General features: G+C 45.2%; 2 protein-coding genes and 1 long non-coding RNA gene across 3 annotated transcripts in view; 1 reads left to right on the top strand and 2 right to left on the bottom strand.

Moving 5' to 3' along the window:
* Window positions 1–2,798: 2,798 nt before the first annotated feature.
* LOC115537527 (uncharacterized) lies at window positions 2,799–5,978 on the bottom strand. The gene is made up of 11 exons (XM_030349507.1): window positions 5,751–5,978; window positions 5,460–5,638; window positions 5,279–5,372; window positions 4,790–5,134; window positions 4,516–4,633; window positions 4,341–4,432; window positions 4,142–4,259; window positions 3,866–3,961; window positions 3,560–3,748; window positions 3,195–3,347; window positions 2,799–3,090 (listed from the first exon to the last, which is right to left on the bottom strand). The coding sequence occupies exons 1-11, from the start codon at window positions 5,781–5,783 to the stop codon at window positions 2,879–2,881; spliced, it is 1,629 nt and encodes a 542-aa protein (XP_030205367.1). The 5' UTR covers window positions 5,784–5,978; the 3' UTR covers window positions 2,799–2,878.
* Window positions 5,979–6,150: 172 nt separating this feature from the next.
* Window positions 6,151–7,476, bottom strand: LOC115537556 (uncharacterized). Its single transcript, XR_003974827.1, has 5 exons — window positions 7,439–7,476; window positions 7,184–7,334; window positions 6,714–6,797; window positions 6,425–6,635; window positions 6,151–6,323 (listed from the first exon to the last, which is right to left on the bottom strand). It is a non-coding gene; the product is annotated as an uncharacterized LOC115537556 (long non-coding RNA).
* A 5,603-nt stretch (window positions 7,477–13,079) lies between these two features.
* Window positions 13,080–14,341, top strand: part of LOC115537534 (thromboxane A2 receptor-like) — a 3,937-nt gene continuing 2,675 nt past the window's right edge. Inside the window, exon 1 of the mRNA XM_030349520.1 lies at window positions 13,080–14,210. Coding sequence (XP_030205380.1) covers window positions 13,416–14,210 — 795 coding nt within the window. The 5' untranslated portion in view covers window positions 13,080–13,415. The remainder of the gene's footprint in view (window positions 14,211–14,341) is intronic.

The following is a 14,341-nucleotide window of genomic DNA, read 5'->3' as shown; positions in this document are numbered from 1 at the left end:
AACGTGTTTCTAATAACATTTCTAGCGAGAAATATACTTTTTACTTGCATAATCTTCAGTCAGTGAATGTGTCTGATCTTTTGTTCGATAGTTAGTTTTATGGTCTCCCTAGCATGTTTCAAAGACGTCAGGTTGCTAGGGACGCGACGATCTAGTTGTGGGCCAGCAGAGGGTAACATTTATACCGAATTTGGCCTGTAACCAAATGTATGATATGCTATACGTATAGCCTAGTTTATATGTTATAAATATTTGTTATATGGTCTGGTTATACCTGAACTTGGTTAAAGATGTTCAATGGTCAGATACAGATCATGTTATAACGATAATTGAATAAAAGTTATGGTCTACTTATAGATAGAATATTACACGACGTAATAATTGTATACATATAATAGCCTATATTTTAATATTAAATTAATTAATTACAATAACGGCTTTAAACATGTGACATGCCTACGTTTTTTGGGCCTTTTCTTTTCAATGGGCCTGCGTCAACGTCACGTGACTCTCGGCAAACCACGTTGGTTAAAGACGGCAATGGAGCTTGGTTAGGAAATAGAAAGATATACCATGAAAATAACGGGGCAAACAAGGTGTCATTTGTCATCTACGTTTCGAGGCGATTGCAACGGTGCCATGCATGACCATATTTGACTATGTTTCAGGGTAGTAATTAGCTGTCGATTTTGGAGGCCTTTATAGATAATAACCAGCTATAGATTTGCTACCCGATGGAGTTTTCTGACAAATTACATGTTATTTAGCATCTACATTAGCAGCTGAGTCCAATGAGATCAAGCTCGACCTTGTGCCACACAGAGATCATGTCCTAGACCATAGGTGTACCATGTAAAATACAGGGGCCATGTAGTGTAGGGGGCCGTGTAGGGCCGTGGAGTGTCATGCTTTGTGTCATTGGACTCAGCTCAATGTGTAGATGCTAAATAACATGTCATTTGTCACAAACTTTTATCGGGAAGCAAATCAATAGCTGGTCATTATTGATTAAGGCCTCCAATTTCGACAGCTAATTACTACCATTAAACATGTTTGAATGTGTTCATGTGTGGCACCGTTGCAATCGCCTGGAAGCGTAGATATTGAAGGACATCTTGTTTGCCCTCTTACGCACCGGCCCTACAAGAAATTACTCAGCAAGTGCTCCATCTTGTTGCACCTCACCCAGCGGCTCGCTTACAAGATTTTGGTCTGAAGTTCTACCCAAACCTACACCCTAGCCATCCAACATGCATATCTGAGAATCAGGCCTCTCTTTAATAATGACAAAAAGTTATGAGAGAAACACACATTAACTTTTTGTTATCTCATAAGCGGCGTGGTGCCGGCTCCTTTTGACCTTTTGACCCCCGACTTCAAAAACGTGGCCACAGGCCAGCTGTGTCTACACACCTTTAGCCACAAATGTACACCTCCATCCCACAAAAAATGGGGACTAGAAACTAACCTCTGTCTTATGTACATTTACTGTACTGTTGGAGGTCACGCCCCTTTGCCAACCTTTTCGAGATAGCTAGGGATGCTAAAATGTTTACACACATTTCCCGGGGCCCCGTGTACGACATATCCGAGATTTGGAGTTCTAGCCCTTAGAGAAAAAAAGTTTTCCCAAATGGAGTGTCATTTGGACAAAGCCCCTCAGAAGTGTAGCCTGCAAGACCTAATGGTTCAGAATGTGGTGGAAAAACAGTTTTTGAGATAGGAAGGTCCTACCGCCCTGAAATTTTAATACCTTGTTCTAGGGCCTAACTTGGACCTCCGCACCGAAACTTGGCCCGGTCGGACCCCGAGGGCAGGAAGGGGGGGCCCTTCCTGTCCGAGACTTGGCCCGGTCAGACCCCGAGGGCAGGCCCCCCCTTCCTGCCCTCGGGGTCCGACCGGGCCAAGTTTCGGTGCGGAGGTCCCAGTTAGGCCCTAGAATAAGGTATTAAAATTTCAGGGCGGTAGGACCTTCCTATCTCAAAAACTTTTTCCACCACATTCTGAACCATTAGGTCTTGCAGGCTACACTTCTGAGGGGCTTTGTCCAAATGACACTCCATTTGGGAAAACTTTTTTTCTCTAAGGGCTAGAACTCCAAATCTCGGATATGTCGTACACGGGGCCCCGGGAAATGTGTGTAAACATTTTAGCATCTCTAGCTATCTCGAAAAGGTGGAAAAAGGGGCGTGACCTCCAACAGTAGAGTAAATGTATATGACAGCGGTTATGTTTCTAGTCCCCATTTACTGTGGGATGTAGGTGTACATTTGTGGCTTAAGGTGGGTAGACACAGCTGGCCTGTGGACACGTTTTTGAAGTCTGGGGTCAAAAGGTCAAAAGGAGCCGGCACCACACCGCTTATGAGATAACAAAAAGTTAATGTGCATTTCTCTCATAACTTGTCCTTAAAGTGACTGTCAACGTATGCTTTTGGCGACTGGGTTGCCATACCAAAGGTTCAAAATAGTTTTTCATCAACCCCCAAACCTTGACATTCTTTCTCATTATAACAAGATATTTCTCGAATCTCATCCACTTCTGAAATTGTATATATGAATGAAATTCATAGTATCCGCGTTTACATGGCACATCTGATCCGCATAGATTTCTATGCGTCATAGCTCTCTTCCTAAAATGTGATCCGAATGTACTGTATACATGGCAGTAACAAAAGTGTCCGTTAAGTCTCGTGCATAGAAATCTATGCGGAACAGATGTGTCCATGTCAATAAGGCTAGTGAGGTTATAGCACTATTTATTCTCACCCACCCCATCTTGAATTGAAGAGATAGATTTTTTTATTTTTTTATTTTAAACATAGCAATAACAATGATCATTTGTGTACATCAAGCGAGGCACGAAACCACACCATCAACTAAGTTGCTTGTTCTCTTGCATCTTCCTCATCCTCGCTGGTGTCTGGACTGACCAGGCCCATCGGATCACATTCCTCTTCCTCACAAACATCAAGGAGGACAGAGGCCAATGGACCTAGAGCAGTCTTATACCGCTGCAGGACCATTTGATGTCGTTCTTCCACTTCCGCAAGTCTTCTTGCCAAGAGACAGTGAAGTCCATTTTCATCTTCTACAAGTAGAGGACAGAAAACCCAACGACGTTAATATATATTGAAACATCCCCCACTAATTGAATACATTAAATGGGATCCCCAAAACTTGTCTTTAACTTACCGTATCTTGCAAGCTCCGTCTTGAGGGCCACTCCCAGGTTCTGCAACCACGTACAGTGCTGGGCCATCTCCAACACCAGGATAGGGAGCTCCTCTTCCAGCCGTGTTTTCAGCATTTCCTGGTCGTGCAGTCGTTTCTTGACCCCGATTGTTACTAATGATCCAAAATATTAAGATCAATACATGAGTATCTGGCATAACATTTAGCAATGCAACCATAATGGAAACAGAATTTAGAAATGATGTTTCTTTCCCAAAATCGTTTTATATATTACAAAACCACCATTATATTTAATATATCATTTCAGGATAGTTCACTATTCCGATATACTGCATGACATTTTAAAAGCATTGAAAAATGCATAACACTGCCATAGTCCTCCCATGGCCATATTGCGCCAGTGCTCTGTCCAGCCAAAGAGTGGTCAACCAAGGCCACATCAATCCTTTTGGAGAGGTCTGCAACAAGACTGTTGTATTTATCAATCTCCTGGAGAAGGCGCTTTTTGTCTTCCGTCAACTTTCTTCGGAGACGATGGCGAAGCTTGTTGCTGTCTAGATTGTTTAGGAGAAACGTAATATGCAGACACAAAAACCTTGTATAGGTTATATTAAAAACAATATAGATACATTGTTAGGTATACCGGATAACTCAAGAAAAAGCCTACATACCATTCTGACGGTAGAGGGTTTGTTTCTGTTGCTTTAGACCCAGATGGAGACCCTCAATGGACTGCTGGAGAACGTGCAGACCCGTTACTGGGGTCTCTGTAGATATCCGTTAGGGTGAAATTAAGCTCAGTGTACTGTATTCTATACAATGCAACCGAGTTTTCTAGATTTTTGCAGCACTAATGCTTCACTGATTGTGTATTATTTTGATTACCGTTTGAACACAAATGTCTGTAAGGAAACTGCAAAAAGGCATGTATATTGTTCTGTCCTCACCGCTCTCTGCCCATTCCTTGACTTCAGCAATCCACTGTACAGCCATTGCATTTGAGCACTGCAGGTCCTTCTGCAGTTGTGACAGCCTCTCTGCCTCTTCTTCTGCCCTTTTAGATGTCTAAAATATTTACAATAATTACAATAGGAACTCAGTCTGCCTAACAACTGGCACAAAAACATACATGAATATGAAACATACCTTCACATATCTTGTGGAGAGGGCCTTGTGTAGCGTCTCTGCTTTGTGATGGTTCCAACCCATTGCATGCACAGTGAGCATGTCCACACGTGCTGGTATAAGGAGAATTACATTATGTTCTGCAATCTATGAGCAATATTAGATGATAGCATAAACTCAGACCAAAGTGACTTACCTGCTTTTGACATGTACTTTGTTGTCAGGGCACAACGGGAGAGGTAGCTGTTTATTTGCTCCACCTCCTCACCGGCAGTTGTGCCTGCTCCCTTCTGATTCCGACCACTCCATTTTATCTGTTGCAAGGATGGGTGGATTTGGGGTTCATTAGAGCCAATGAAGCAGTTGGAAAACGTGGACAAATATTATGGAAAAGGAATTCAGCTTAAAGCTGTCCATTCCTATAGTAACACATGGCGTATTCATTTGAAAATAACAGATAACAGACATACCTCACACTTGGTAGCATGAGCTCTTGCATGCATGATGCTCAGGAAGGGCTTCATTTCTGTGAGGCTCTTGAGAGCTGGAATGACCGAAGCAACTTTTTGTAGGTATGGCCAGTATTTGCATGCCACATCCATAGCAAAAAACTGTGCCTTGCTTGGGAGAAGCTCCCTTTGGAGATACATAGGATACGCAAATATCTCTCCTCGGTACATGTTAAGGGCTTTTAAAAGGAAGCCATGCCGACACACCGCAACCTCAACGCCTTCCTCATCCAGTTTAGAGGCCCGCCTAGAGGTCTCCCTTGCTGCTGCCCATTGAGAGTCTCCACATGTGCCTCTCCCCTTTATCTGTGAATATAGTGCATACACATATTGTTAATGTAATTCACGACAAAAGAGTAGGGAGTATGGAATACTTCTAGAAGTCCAGGAAATGCAATGATTCCTTTAGTAACAGAACTATTTGAGTGTTTAAACTTAGCTTAAACTTACATTCTTCACCGCCATCTGTATTGTGTTGACAAAATCAGACACCTCACTGTCTTTGGCTAGAAATAGCCCATCAAAAAAGGGAGTGTCATTAGATCTAGGGGAAAAATATATAACATCCATTACCTACTCTTGTTGTCACTTACAGTCACGACTCAATTACCAAAGAGAACTTAAAGTGCACCTTCCAGTATGGCCAAAGCGATAAAGCTTCCTGTTGCCATCTGCTGACACTGCTACCATTTCAGGTGTGCAGGCAGGGCAGGTGAAAGGGGTATCACAGCAGAGCTGGTCTTTCTCAAAGGAGGCGTATGCAAACTCAAGAAAGCTCCTCTGCAGGGCATCCCCGTTGATCTGTCCAGACTAGAAAGTATATCAGAATATGGAAAACATTTTTGAGATAGTCAAAAAAAAAAAAAAAAAATTGCTGACAATATTGGTGAGCATAATAAATAGTATTGCTGATGTCACTTACTCTTCCTGCACACAGTGTGCGATGTTCCAGCATTTTTGCAAGGGCTTGCCTGGAGAATCCAGGTGAGATCAACTTCAGCTCCTGAAAGGTGTTGAGGAGGTCCACCGTGTAGATTGTGGAAGCATTTGCAGAAGCTGGCCAATATCCACTCCTGACTAGGTCTCTCACATCAGGGGCCCACTGCTGCAGGCATGTTTGGCACACATAACGTGGCAAATGCAAATCATAACGCCCTAACGAAAAAAACAACATTAGTCATAATCATTGACACATATTGTATATTAGAATAACAGAAGTCTAAATAGAGAACTGGTTCTCTGAACATTCTGTATATGGCAGCAGACTGAATAAACAAGATAAGGATCAGGAAGTCTAGACAAGTAGATTTGTCAGACCTTACCTTGCTCATGTGTGGCATATATTCCAGTCTCTCCTCTTGAGATACATGTGGATGGGGGAATGGCTTTAAAGAAGCCATCCACCACGCTGTCCCTGTTGTGGAGTGGCCGTTTGCTGTGGTTATGCATGTCGCAGGCCCCACAAAACCACTGCTCCGGAAGGCACTCTCTGCACCTAAGCAGACAAAACACTCAAGTCAAGTCACTCAATTTATATGATATACTTTTTTTAGTGTACATAGATACATTCTATTATTTGATTGATGAACATCCAACCTTATAACAGCCGGCTTGTGGCAGAAGCAACACAATGGCTTGCCAACAGCCTCAGATTCCAAAAGGCATCTGAGGTGGTACGGCCGTGCTTCCTCCCAACGGTCAGAGGCTTTCTGCTGCCTAACAGACCACGATGATGCTGCGCTTCTCTCAGGCTCAGCAGGACAGGGGCTTGAATCCAGTAGGGCAGAAAGCCTCTCCATGTTTTGTTCTGCAAATAAAATATAACCAAATGATCTACATTCTATATACAGTATTTGGATTTCAGAATTAAACACTGTATATTTACCAAACATCTCTTGAGGATTTTGCTGTGCTCTGGGTAAGGGCAAGGAATCCTCTGAAGGAAGTGCCAACACCTCAGTGTCCATGCCTGTTAAACAGTACATGACAGATTAATATATCTCTACGGCAGACACTCAAGTGCTTGCACTGCTGCAAGAAACTCATTTGACAGTAAGTACGTCAATCAAACGGTCGTACGGCACTCCCTCTCCCCCGCTCCCATGTACTTGTACTTGGAATGGGTAGAGTCAGCGTTGAAGGAGAGGGGGTAGGACCATTTGAGTTGTGTATTTTCAAAATCTGCTGGCGTTTCGCAAATCCCATACCCAACCTTTAACGGTCCAAATGTTACAAATCGACTTTGACCCACGGGAACGAAAAATCGAATAATAGAAAATTCTGACCCATCCCTAATTGCCATGGGTAATTGTTTGTCACCAAATTAAACTAATCTGAATTTGCACATAAACAAACCTGTAGTTAGGCCACTCCATCGGTCTGCACGGCCTGTATGGCCCGCACGGCCTCCACGTCTCCCTCTGGCCTTGCCGCGTCCGCTCCGTTTGGTTGAGCTCCGTGGTGAATCCCCTCCAGATCTTGCCCGATTGACATTCTCCGCAGCCTCCTGTGTGTTTAAGTCCAACATCTTGTTAGACGGAGTTTCTGAGGTACTGAAACATTCATTTCATGTACAAGTTCAAGTTCAGTTAATGTACAAAAGGTTGTTACCATGGCTTCTGCAAGGAATTGGTCATGCATCAACCCAATGGCAAGGTGTCTTCCTTCTGTGCGGGGGTCACGGAGATCCAGGTCAAACAACTTGTCCATAGCAACACGAGAGAAAAGTTACAGCGATAGAATGAATAGAACTACTGCCGACAATCGATCTTGAGAATGCTTGTAAAGGTACGGCCACACCAAAAGCGTTACCCGCGTATCACGCGTATGAAATCGGCAATTTTTCCATAGGGAACCATTGGTTTACGCGCGTATGAGACGCGTACGAGCGTTACATGCGTATAAGCAACATTTTACTCGCGTTAGGTGCGTATGAGGCGCGTATATATACGCGCGTATATATACGCGCGTACGAGGAGTTCAAAAAATTGAACTTTTTACGCGAGTAACGCGCCGCAATAGCCAATCAGCGTTGAGCTTGACCCGACGTCACTGGCAGAGAGTAGTGAGCTTGGACAGAAGCATACGGCCGGCATCTTTCTTTATTCTGTGTGGAAATAGTAACATAGTTACGCCATCAAATGCTTTTATGGAAACATTTTTAGCGAGAAATGTGCATTTTACTTTCATAATGTTCGCTCGGTGAATGTGAAGGATGTTTGGTTTGATAGTTATGACGAAGAGGGAACGCTCCGTTCACTTGCATGGACAGAGTCTCTGGTTACTAAGCAACCTCAACGTCTTGGCGGACTATATATCTGCTGATCAACACTACGAATGCTGGAAACACACCAGACACACCATGTGAAGTTATTTAAGCCGATTATTGTTATTTATATCCGAGATTATTTAATCTAACCCGATCTAAACTATCACCCAAACACGGCGGCGTTTGGGTTTCCTACCTCGGACTCCAGCGCAGCCATGTCCATGGCAGCCACGGCCGGCAACTTTCTTTATTCTGGGTGGAAATATTAACATAGTTACGCCATTAAATGCGTTTATGGAAACATTTCTAGCGAGAAATGTGCATTTTACTTTCATAAGGTTCGCTCGGTGAATGTGAAGGATGTTTGGTTTGATAGTTATGACGAAGAGTGAACGCTCCGTTCACTTGCATGGACAGAGTCTCTGATTGCTAAGCAACCTCAACGTCTTGGCGGACTATTTCTCTGCTGATCAACACTACGAATGCTGGAAACACACCAGACACACCATGTGAAGTTATTTAACCCGATTATGGTTATTTATATCCGAGATTATTTAATCTAACCCGATCCAAACTCTATCATCCACCCAAACACGGCGGCGTTTGGGTTTCCTTCCTCGGACTCCTAAATCCAGCGCAGCCACAGGCTGGGGGGGGGAGTTTTGGGCGGTCTCATCTACGCGCGTTACGCGCGTATCTGACCATTTTTGACACAAAATGGTCAAGCAACATTTTAGCTGCGTTACGCGCGTACATGGTACGCGAGGTACGCGCTTGGTGTGTTCGCGGTTTAAGATTAGCAGTCCTATCTATATGTCGCTCGAGAGCAGCGTCATAGAGCTCGTAAGTTCGCCCCTTCCGGTAGGCCCCTCATGGGACCTCTGAGATCGAAAAATATGAATGGGTTTCAATGGAGAGAAAGTAATTATTTTCTGGTCCCCGTCTTTATATGTGCTGGATTACACATATGTATACGTAGCGGAAGAGTCGGAGCCAGGCTGAGCCAAAGTCGGCGCATTTTCCACATAGCCTGCATTAATAGAGTCATTTTTTAGTTTTTATAGTTTTTTATAGCTGCTAGGCGTAAAGAGTTCACCTTTCAAAGCGGGATGTTTATTGCGGGGGAGGAGCCACGGCGGCAGTCGTGATCGTAATTTCCGGTTAGTGCACCACGGAGTACTCGATTTGGAACAGCACTCACATCTGAAAAATTAACGTAGTAGATAGTACGGATAGTATACTTCCTTTAAGTATACTCATGGAAGTACAGGTATTGGAACACGGCAGCCTTAACAGCATAGCCTATTTGTATAATAAGGGAAATAATTACTTTTCCAAAGCCAAAACTTACTTTATTTTTCAAGTTTTACAAAGAAGAAATCTAAAAATCATTGTACAAGATACTGTGTGTGTGTGTGTGTGTGTGTGTGTGTGTATGTGTGTGTGTGTGTGTGTGTGTGTGTGTGTGTGTGTGTGTGTGTGTGTGTGTGTGTGTGCGTGCGTGCGTGCGTGCGTGCGTGCGTGCGTGCGCGCGCGCGTGTGTGTGTGTGTCTGTGCGTGTGCGTGCGTGTGTGTGTGTGTGTGTATAACACGCTATTTTATGTTGAAATGCGACGTAATCCAGTGTTCACGAAAAGTACACTGTCAACGTATGCTTTCGGCGACTGGGTTGGCTCTCAGATATACGTGTTTCTAACAAGATGATATCATTAAAAGTTACATAAAGTAACAGTTTAATAACACAAACGCAGGAAGCACGTGAGCTGCTAGTTTAGCGAAAGCAACCTGACGTCGTTGAAACATGCGAGCGAGCCGATCAAATCCTAATAACTATAAAACTAAAGATCAGACACAATCACTGACTAAAGATTATGCAAGTAAAAAGTATATTTCTCGCTAGAAATGTTATTAGAAACACGTTTAACGGTGAATCGGTCCTAAAATATTGCATTTCCCATTCAGATAATAAAGATTAATAAAGATCATACACATTCACTGACTGAAGATTATGTAAGGAAAATGTACATTTCTCGCTAGAAAAGTCATTAGAAACGCGTTTAATGGTGTATCTGTCCTAAAATATTGCATTTCCCATTCAGATAATAAAGATTAATAAAGATCATACACATTCACTGACTGAAGATTATGTAAGGAAAATGTACATTTCTCGCTAGAAATGTCATTAGAAACGCGTTTAATGGTGTATCTGTCCTAAAATATTGCATTTCCCATTCAGATAATAAAGATTAATATAAGCTACGCCGTGTTCCGGAGCCGCGGGGGATTCTGGGAATTGGGGTTCTCAGTTGACAAATGGGGCTTTTGTTAACTTGTTTTGTTGTTAGGATACAAACGTGTCTCCCCCCCTCAACAAACGTGTCCCCCCCCCCCCCCCCCCTTCAACTAACGTGTGTCCCCCCCCCTACAATCGTGTGTCGTCCCCCCCCTCAACAAACGTGTCTCCCCCCCCCCCCCCCCCTCCCCGGTCAACAACAGTCTCCCCCCCCCCCCCCCCCTAAACAATCGTGTCCCAAACCCCGAAACCCGCCTCCACAGCGGCACACGTGGATACTGTAGGTATAACACGCTATTTTTTACGTTGAAATGCTACGTATCCAGTGTTCATGGAAACGTGCACCGTCAACGTTTTTTCTTGGCGACTGGGTTGCTGGGTTGGTGTGTCGTCGTCGTCGTCGTCCCCCCCCCCCCCCCTACAATCGTGTGTCCCCCCCCCCCTCAACAAACGTGTCTCCCCCCCCCCCCCCCCCTCCCCGGTCAACAACAGTCTCCCCCCCCCCCCCTAAACAATCGTGTCCCAAACCCCGAAACCCGCCTCCACAGCGGCACACGTGGATACTGTAGGTATAACACGCTATTTTTTACGTTGAAATGCTACGTATCCAGTGTTCATGGAAACGTGCACTGTCAACGTTTTTTCTTGGCGACTGGGTTGCTGGGTTGGTGACACAAACCAGCACCGCAAACTTTCTCTCCCGCTTGAGATGACGTGTTTCTTTATAGTGTAACGACCTCGCCGGTGACATAATCATGTCGAGTCATTAGTTGAAGGTAGTTTTAATGGACCAAAAACCAGGTCACTGAAACCCGTAACATTGTAACAACATTGAAACCAACAGCTGAAAACCGGACCCAAACAAACCCCGGTTACCCCGGCAACACGGTCTCACTCGCGTGCAGGCCCCCACCCTCCTGTTCTTCCAAGGCCCTCCCCCAGCTGACCTAATGATTCGCCCCACACGCTGTTTGACAAGAATAACATTACAATACATGCACATAGAACAACTGGCATAACGGACAACGAAATATAATGTAACACATAACACACAAACTATTTAACTGTCCCAGGGTCGCTACAATAGATTCATGGGTCTGATTCGCCGATTTCCCATGCTGATATCCCGAAAGATTCTCGGGCATCTTCGACAATTTGGCTATAGATTGTCTCATTACACGCTAAATAATATAATTATAGCCTAATTATATATATAGGTTTTGGCATAAACATAACTAGGGTGCACTGTACTATCTGCGCACACCCTTTCTGAAGCCTCTCTCTCGCTCTCTCTCTCTCTCTCTCTCTCTCTGTCCCTCCCGCTCTCTCTTTCTCTCTCTCTCGTAGCGTTTTGTGGAGAACGTTAATTGTCTTAGAACACTCCCATTCAGAATGCATTGGTTTACATTTCGTTTTGTGTAACACGCAAAAAGTCGGACTATCGTGCTCGGGAACACGCTTCAATAGATTAACGTTCGTGCGCAGGAGCATGTGAAAAGTTGGGGTTGCAATGATTTTAAGAACGGCCTAACTGGTATGAATGAGAAAGATGGCCTGAGATGAACCTGTACCTGTGTTCACTGTAGGTCAGTAGTGTGTGTATTGTGGATGATCGTTATAGTGTTTACCCAGTATCTTGTTGCAGCCCTGTACAAATACACCAAAGACATGTTTGACTTTTGCTGGCGTCTCACAATGACAAACAGAGATGCAGCCGTTATCCATAAGCTCACATGGAAGAGGAAGAGCACAAAGTCAGATCTTCGAGCACAGATGGACAACGTATTTAATAGAAAAACACCAAAGATTAGGCCTATGTCCTGTCACAAGCCCCGAATGTTTAATGTTTATTGTTCCCTCAGTGTAGAATGACAAATTGCAACATCAATTAACATACTGACATTCTTAAACCTGGGTATTAGCTTGTTGTGTATTACAGTAAAGCTCTATGGCTTACCCATTCGTTCAAATGGGAAACCATGTGTCAGAGACAGGTTGGAATATGATGTATTGATTTCAGAGTTCCCTCGTGCTAATGGGACTCTCAGAAGGTCAAAGCTTGAATGTGTGCATCCTCTCTCTTTGCACTCTGATCCCCAAAAGGTGACCCTCCTTTTCCCATTTACTCCGTGTGGAAATTCACAAAGATGTGTGTGGAAAATAGTTGATTATACATTTGGTTTCCAGGATGAAATCATCCTTACGGTTTGTTATGAGTCATATCCCTGCTTGCATCATCAGAGCGTGAGTGAACAAATATCCATCGATCAAATCTCCAACAAATAAATATTGATTTAAAACTGAAATGCATACTGGGGCTTTTCTGTGACCGTTTGTCATTTCAGTCGAGGTGAAACGCATACTTGGCCAGTTCTTCCTGTAACTATTAGTGCATGTTGACGCAAAAGCATTTCCTTCTCATTCTTTCCTTCTGTTAGTCATGTGGCTGTTTGGTTCGCATCTCTTGTTATTTTCCTCTGTGATGCATATCGCTACCTTAGATCGTTTCTCACCATTCCATTCGTTCCTGCAAAGGAGTTACATGCTGTGTCACCAAATCATCTACCATGTTTCAGCCACATAGGTGGTTTACAAAAAACAATGTTTATCCAATTCATTCGCAGTATGAATGTATTTTATAAAAGAAGACACAGCTGTTCAAACAATTGAGATTGCTCTATTTGATATACGCTTTTATGACCACTACTATGACGACAAGTGCTACCCCTAGTATTACTGATCTTCCAACATACCTCCTTTTATTTATTTTTATTATTATATTTATTAATTATTCATTCTCTACGCTTGGTATTCCATGAAGGACATTTGACGAACACTGTGTTTTATTTTCCAGCCTGAAGAAAGAGACATTTAATATGAGCCAAGACGGACCCAACAAGGATGTAGTTTATTGTTCTTCATCTTGGAGATCAGGCTGAAGTCATCACCATCCTCCTCCTACCCCTCCTTCTCCGTCCACCTCCTCCTCCTCCTCCTCCTCCTCCTCCTCCTCCTCCTCCGCCACGATGAACGCCTCTTCGTCCCCCGCCGGCAACGAGAGCACCCCGCTGTGCTACTCCATCAACACGCCCCCCTTCAACCGAAGCAGCACGGCCTTCACCCTGTCCGCCGTGTTCAGCAGCCTGGGCCTCACCTCCAACCTCATCGCGCTGGTGGTGCTGGCCAAGGCCTACCAGCGCACGCGCAGCCGCTCGCGCTCCTTCTTCCTCACCTTCCTGGGCGGCCTGGTGACCACCGACTTCATGGGCCTGCTGGTCACCGGCACCATCGTGCTCACCTACTACCTCACCGGCTTCGACTGGCGCCAGCTGGACCCCCGCTGCCACTTCTGCAACTTCTTCGGCATGTCCATGGTGTTCTACGGCCTGTGCCCGCTGCTCCTCGGCGCCGCCATGGCCATCGAGCGCTTCGTGGGCATCAACCGGCCGTTCGCCCGGTCGGCCAGCATGCCAGGCAGCCGGGCGGTGTCCATGGTGCTGGTGGTGTGGACGTTCGCCGGCGGCCTGGCCCTGCTGCCGCTGGCCGGCGTGGGGAGCTACCACCTGCAGCCGCCGGGGTCCTGGTGCTTCATCAACATCAACTCGCGGGGCAGCGACCGGGTGTTCTCGCTGCTCTTCTCGGCGGTGGGCCTGGCGTCCATCGCCGTGTCCTTGGTGCTGAACACGGTGAGCGTGGGCACGCTGGTGCGCGTGTGCTGCGGGCAGGACAGGGGCCAGCGGCGGCGGGACTACGAGGTGGAGATGATGGTGCAGCTGTTGCTCATCATGGTGATCGCCACCCTGTGCTGGTGCCCCCTGCTGGTGAGTTGAATGGCGGTTTTGGAGTACCCCTCCCCCCCCGATCCCCGTTCGGTGAACCGTTACCGCAGACGTCAGAGCCGAGCTGAATAGCGCGCGTTCCTCTGTAATCAGGCTTGGCGTCGACGGTTCTC

The sequence above is a fragment of the Gadus morhua genome, chromosome 2, assembly GCF_902167405.1.
Source record: "Gadus morhua chromosome 2, gadMor3.0, whole genome shotgun sequence".
Taxonomy (NCBI): Eukaryota; Metazoa; Chordata; class Actinopteri; order Gadiformes; family Gadidae; genus Gadus; species Gadus morhua.
The sequence above is the reverse complement of the archived record's forward strand: the minus strand, read 5'-3'. Positions and strand labels throughout refer to the sequence as shown.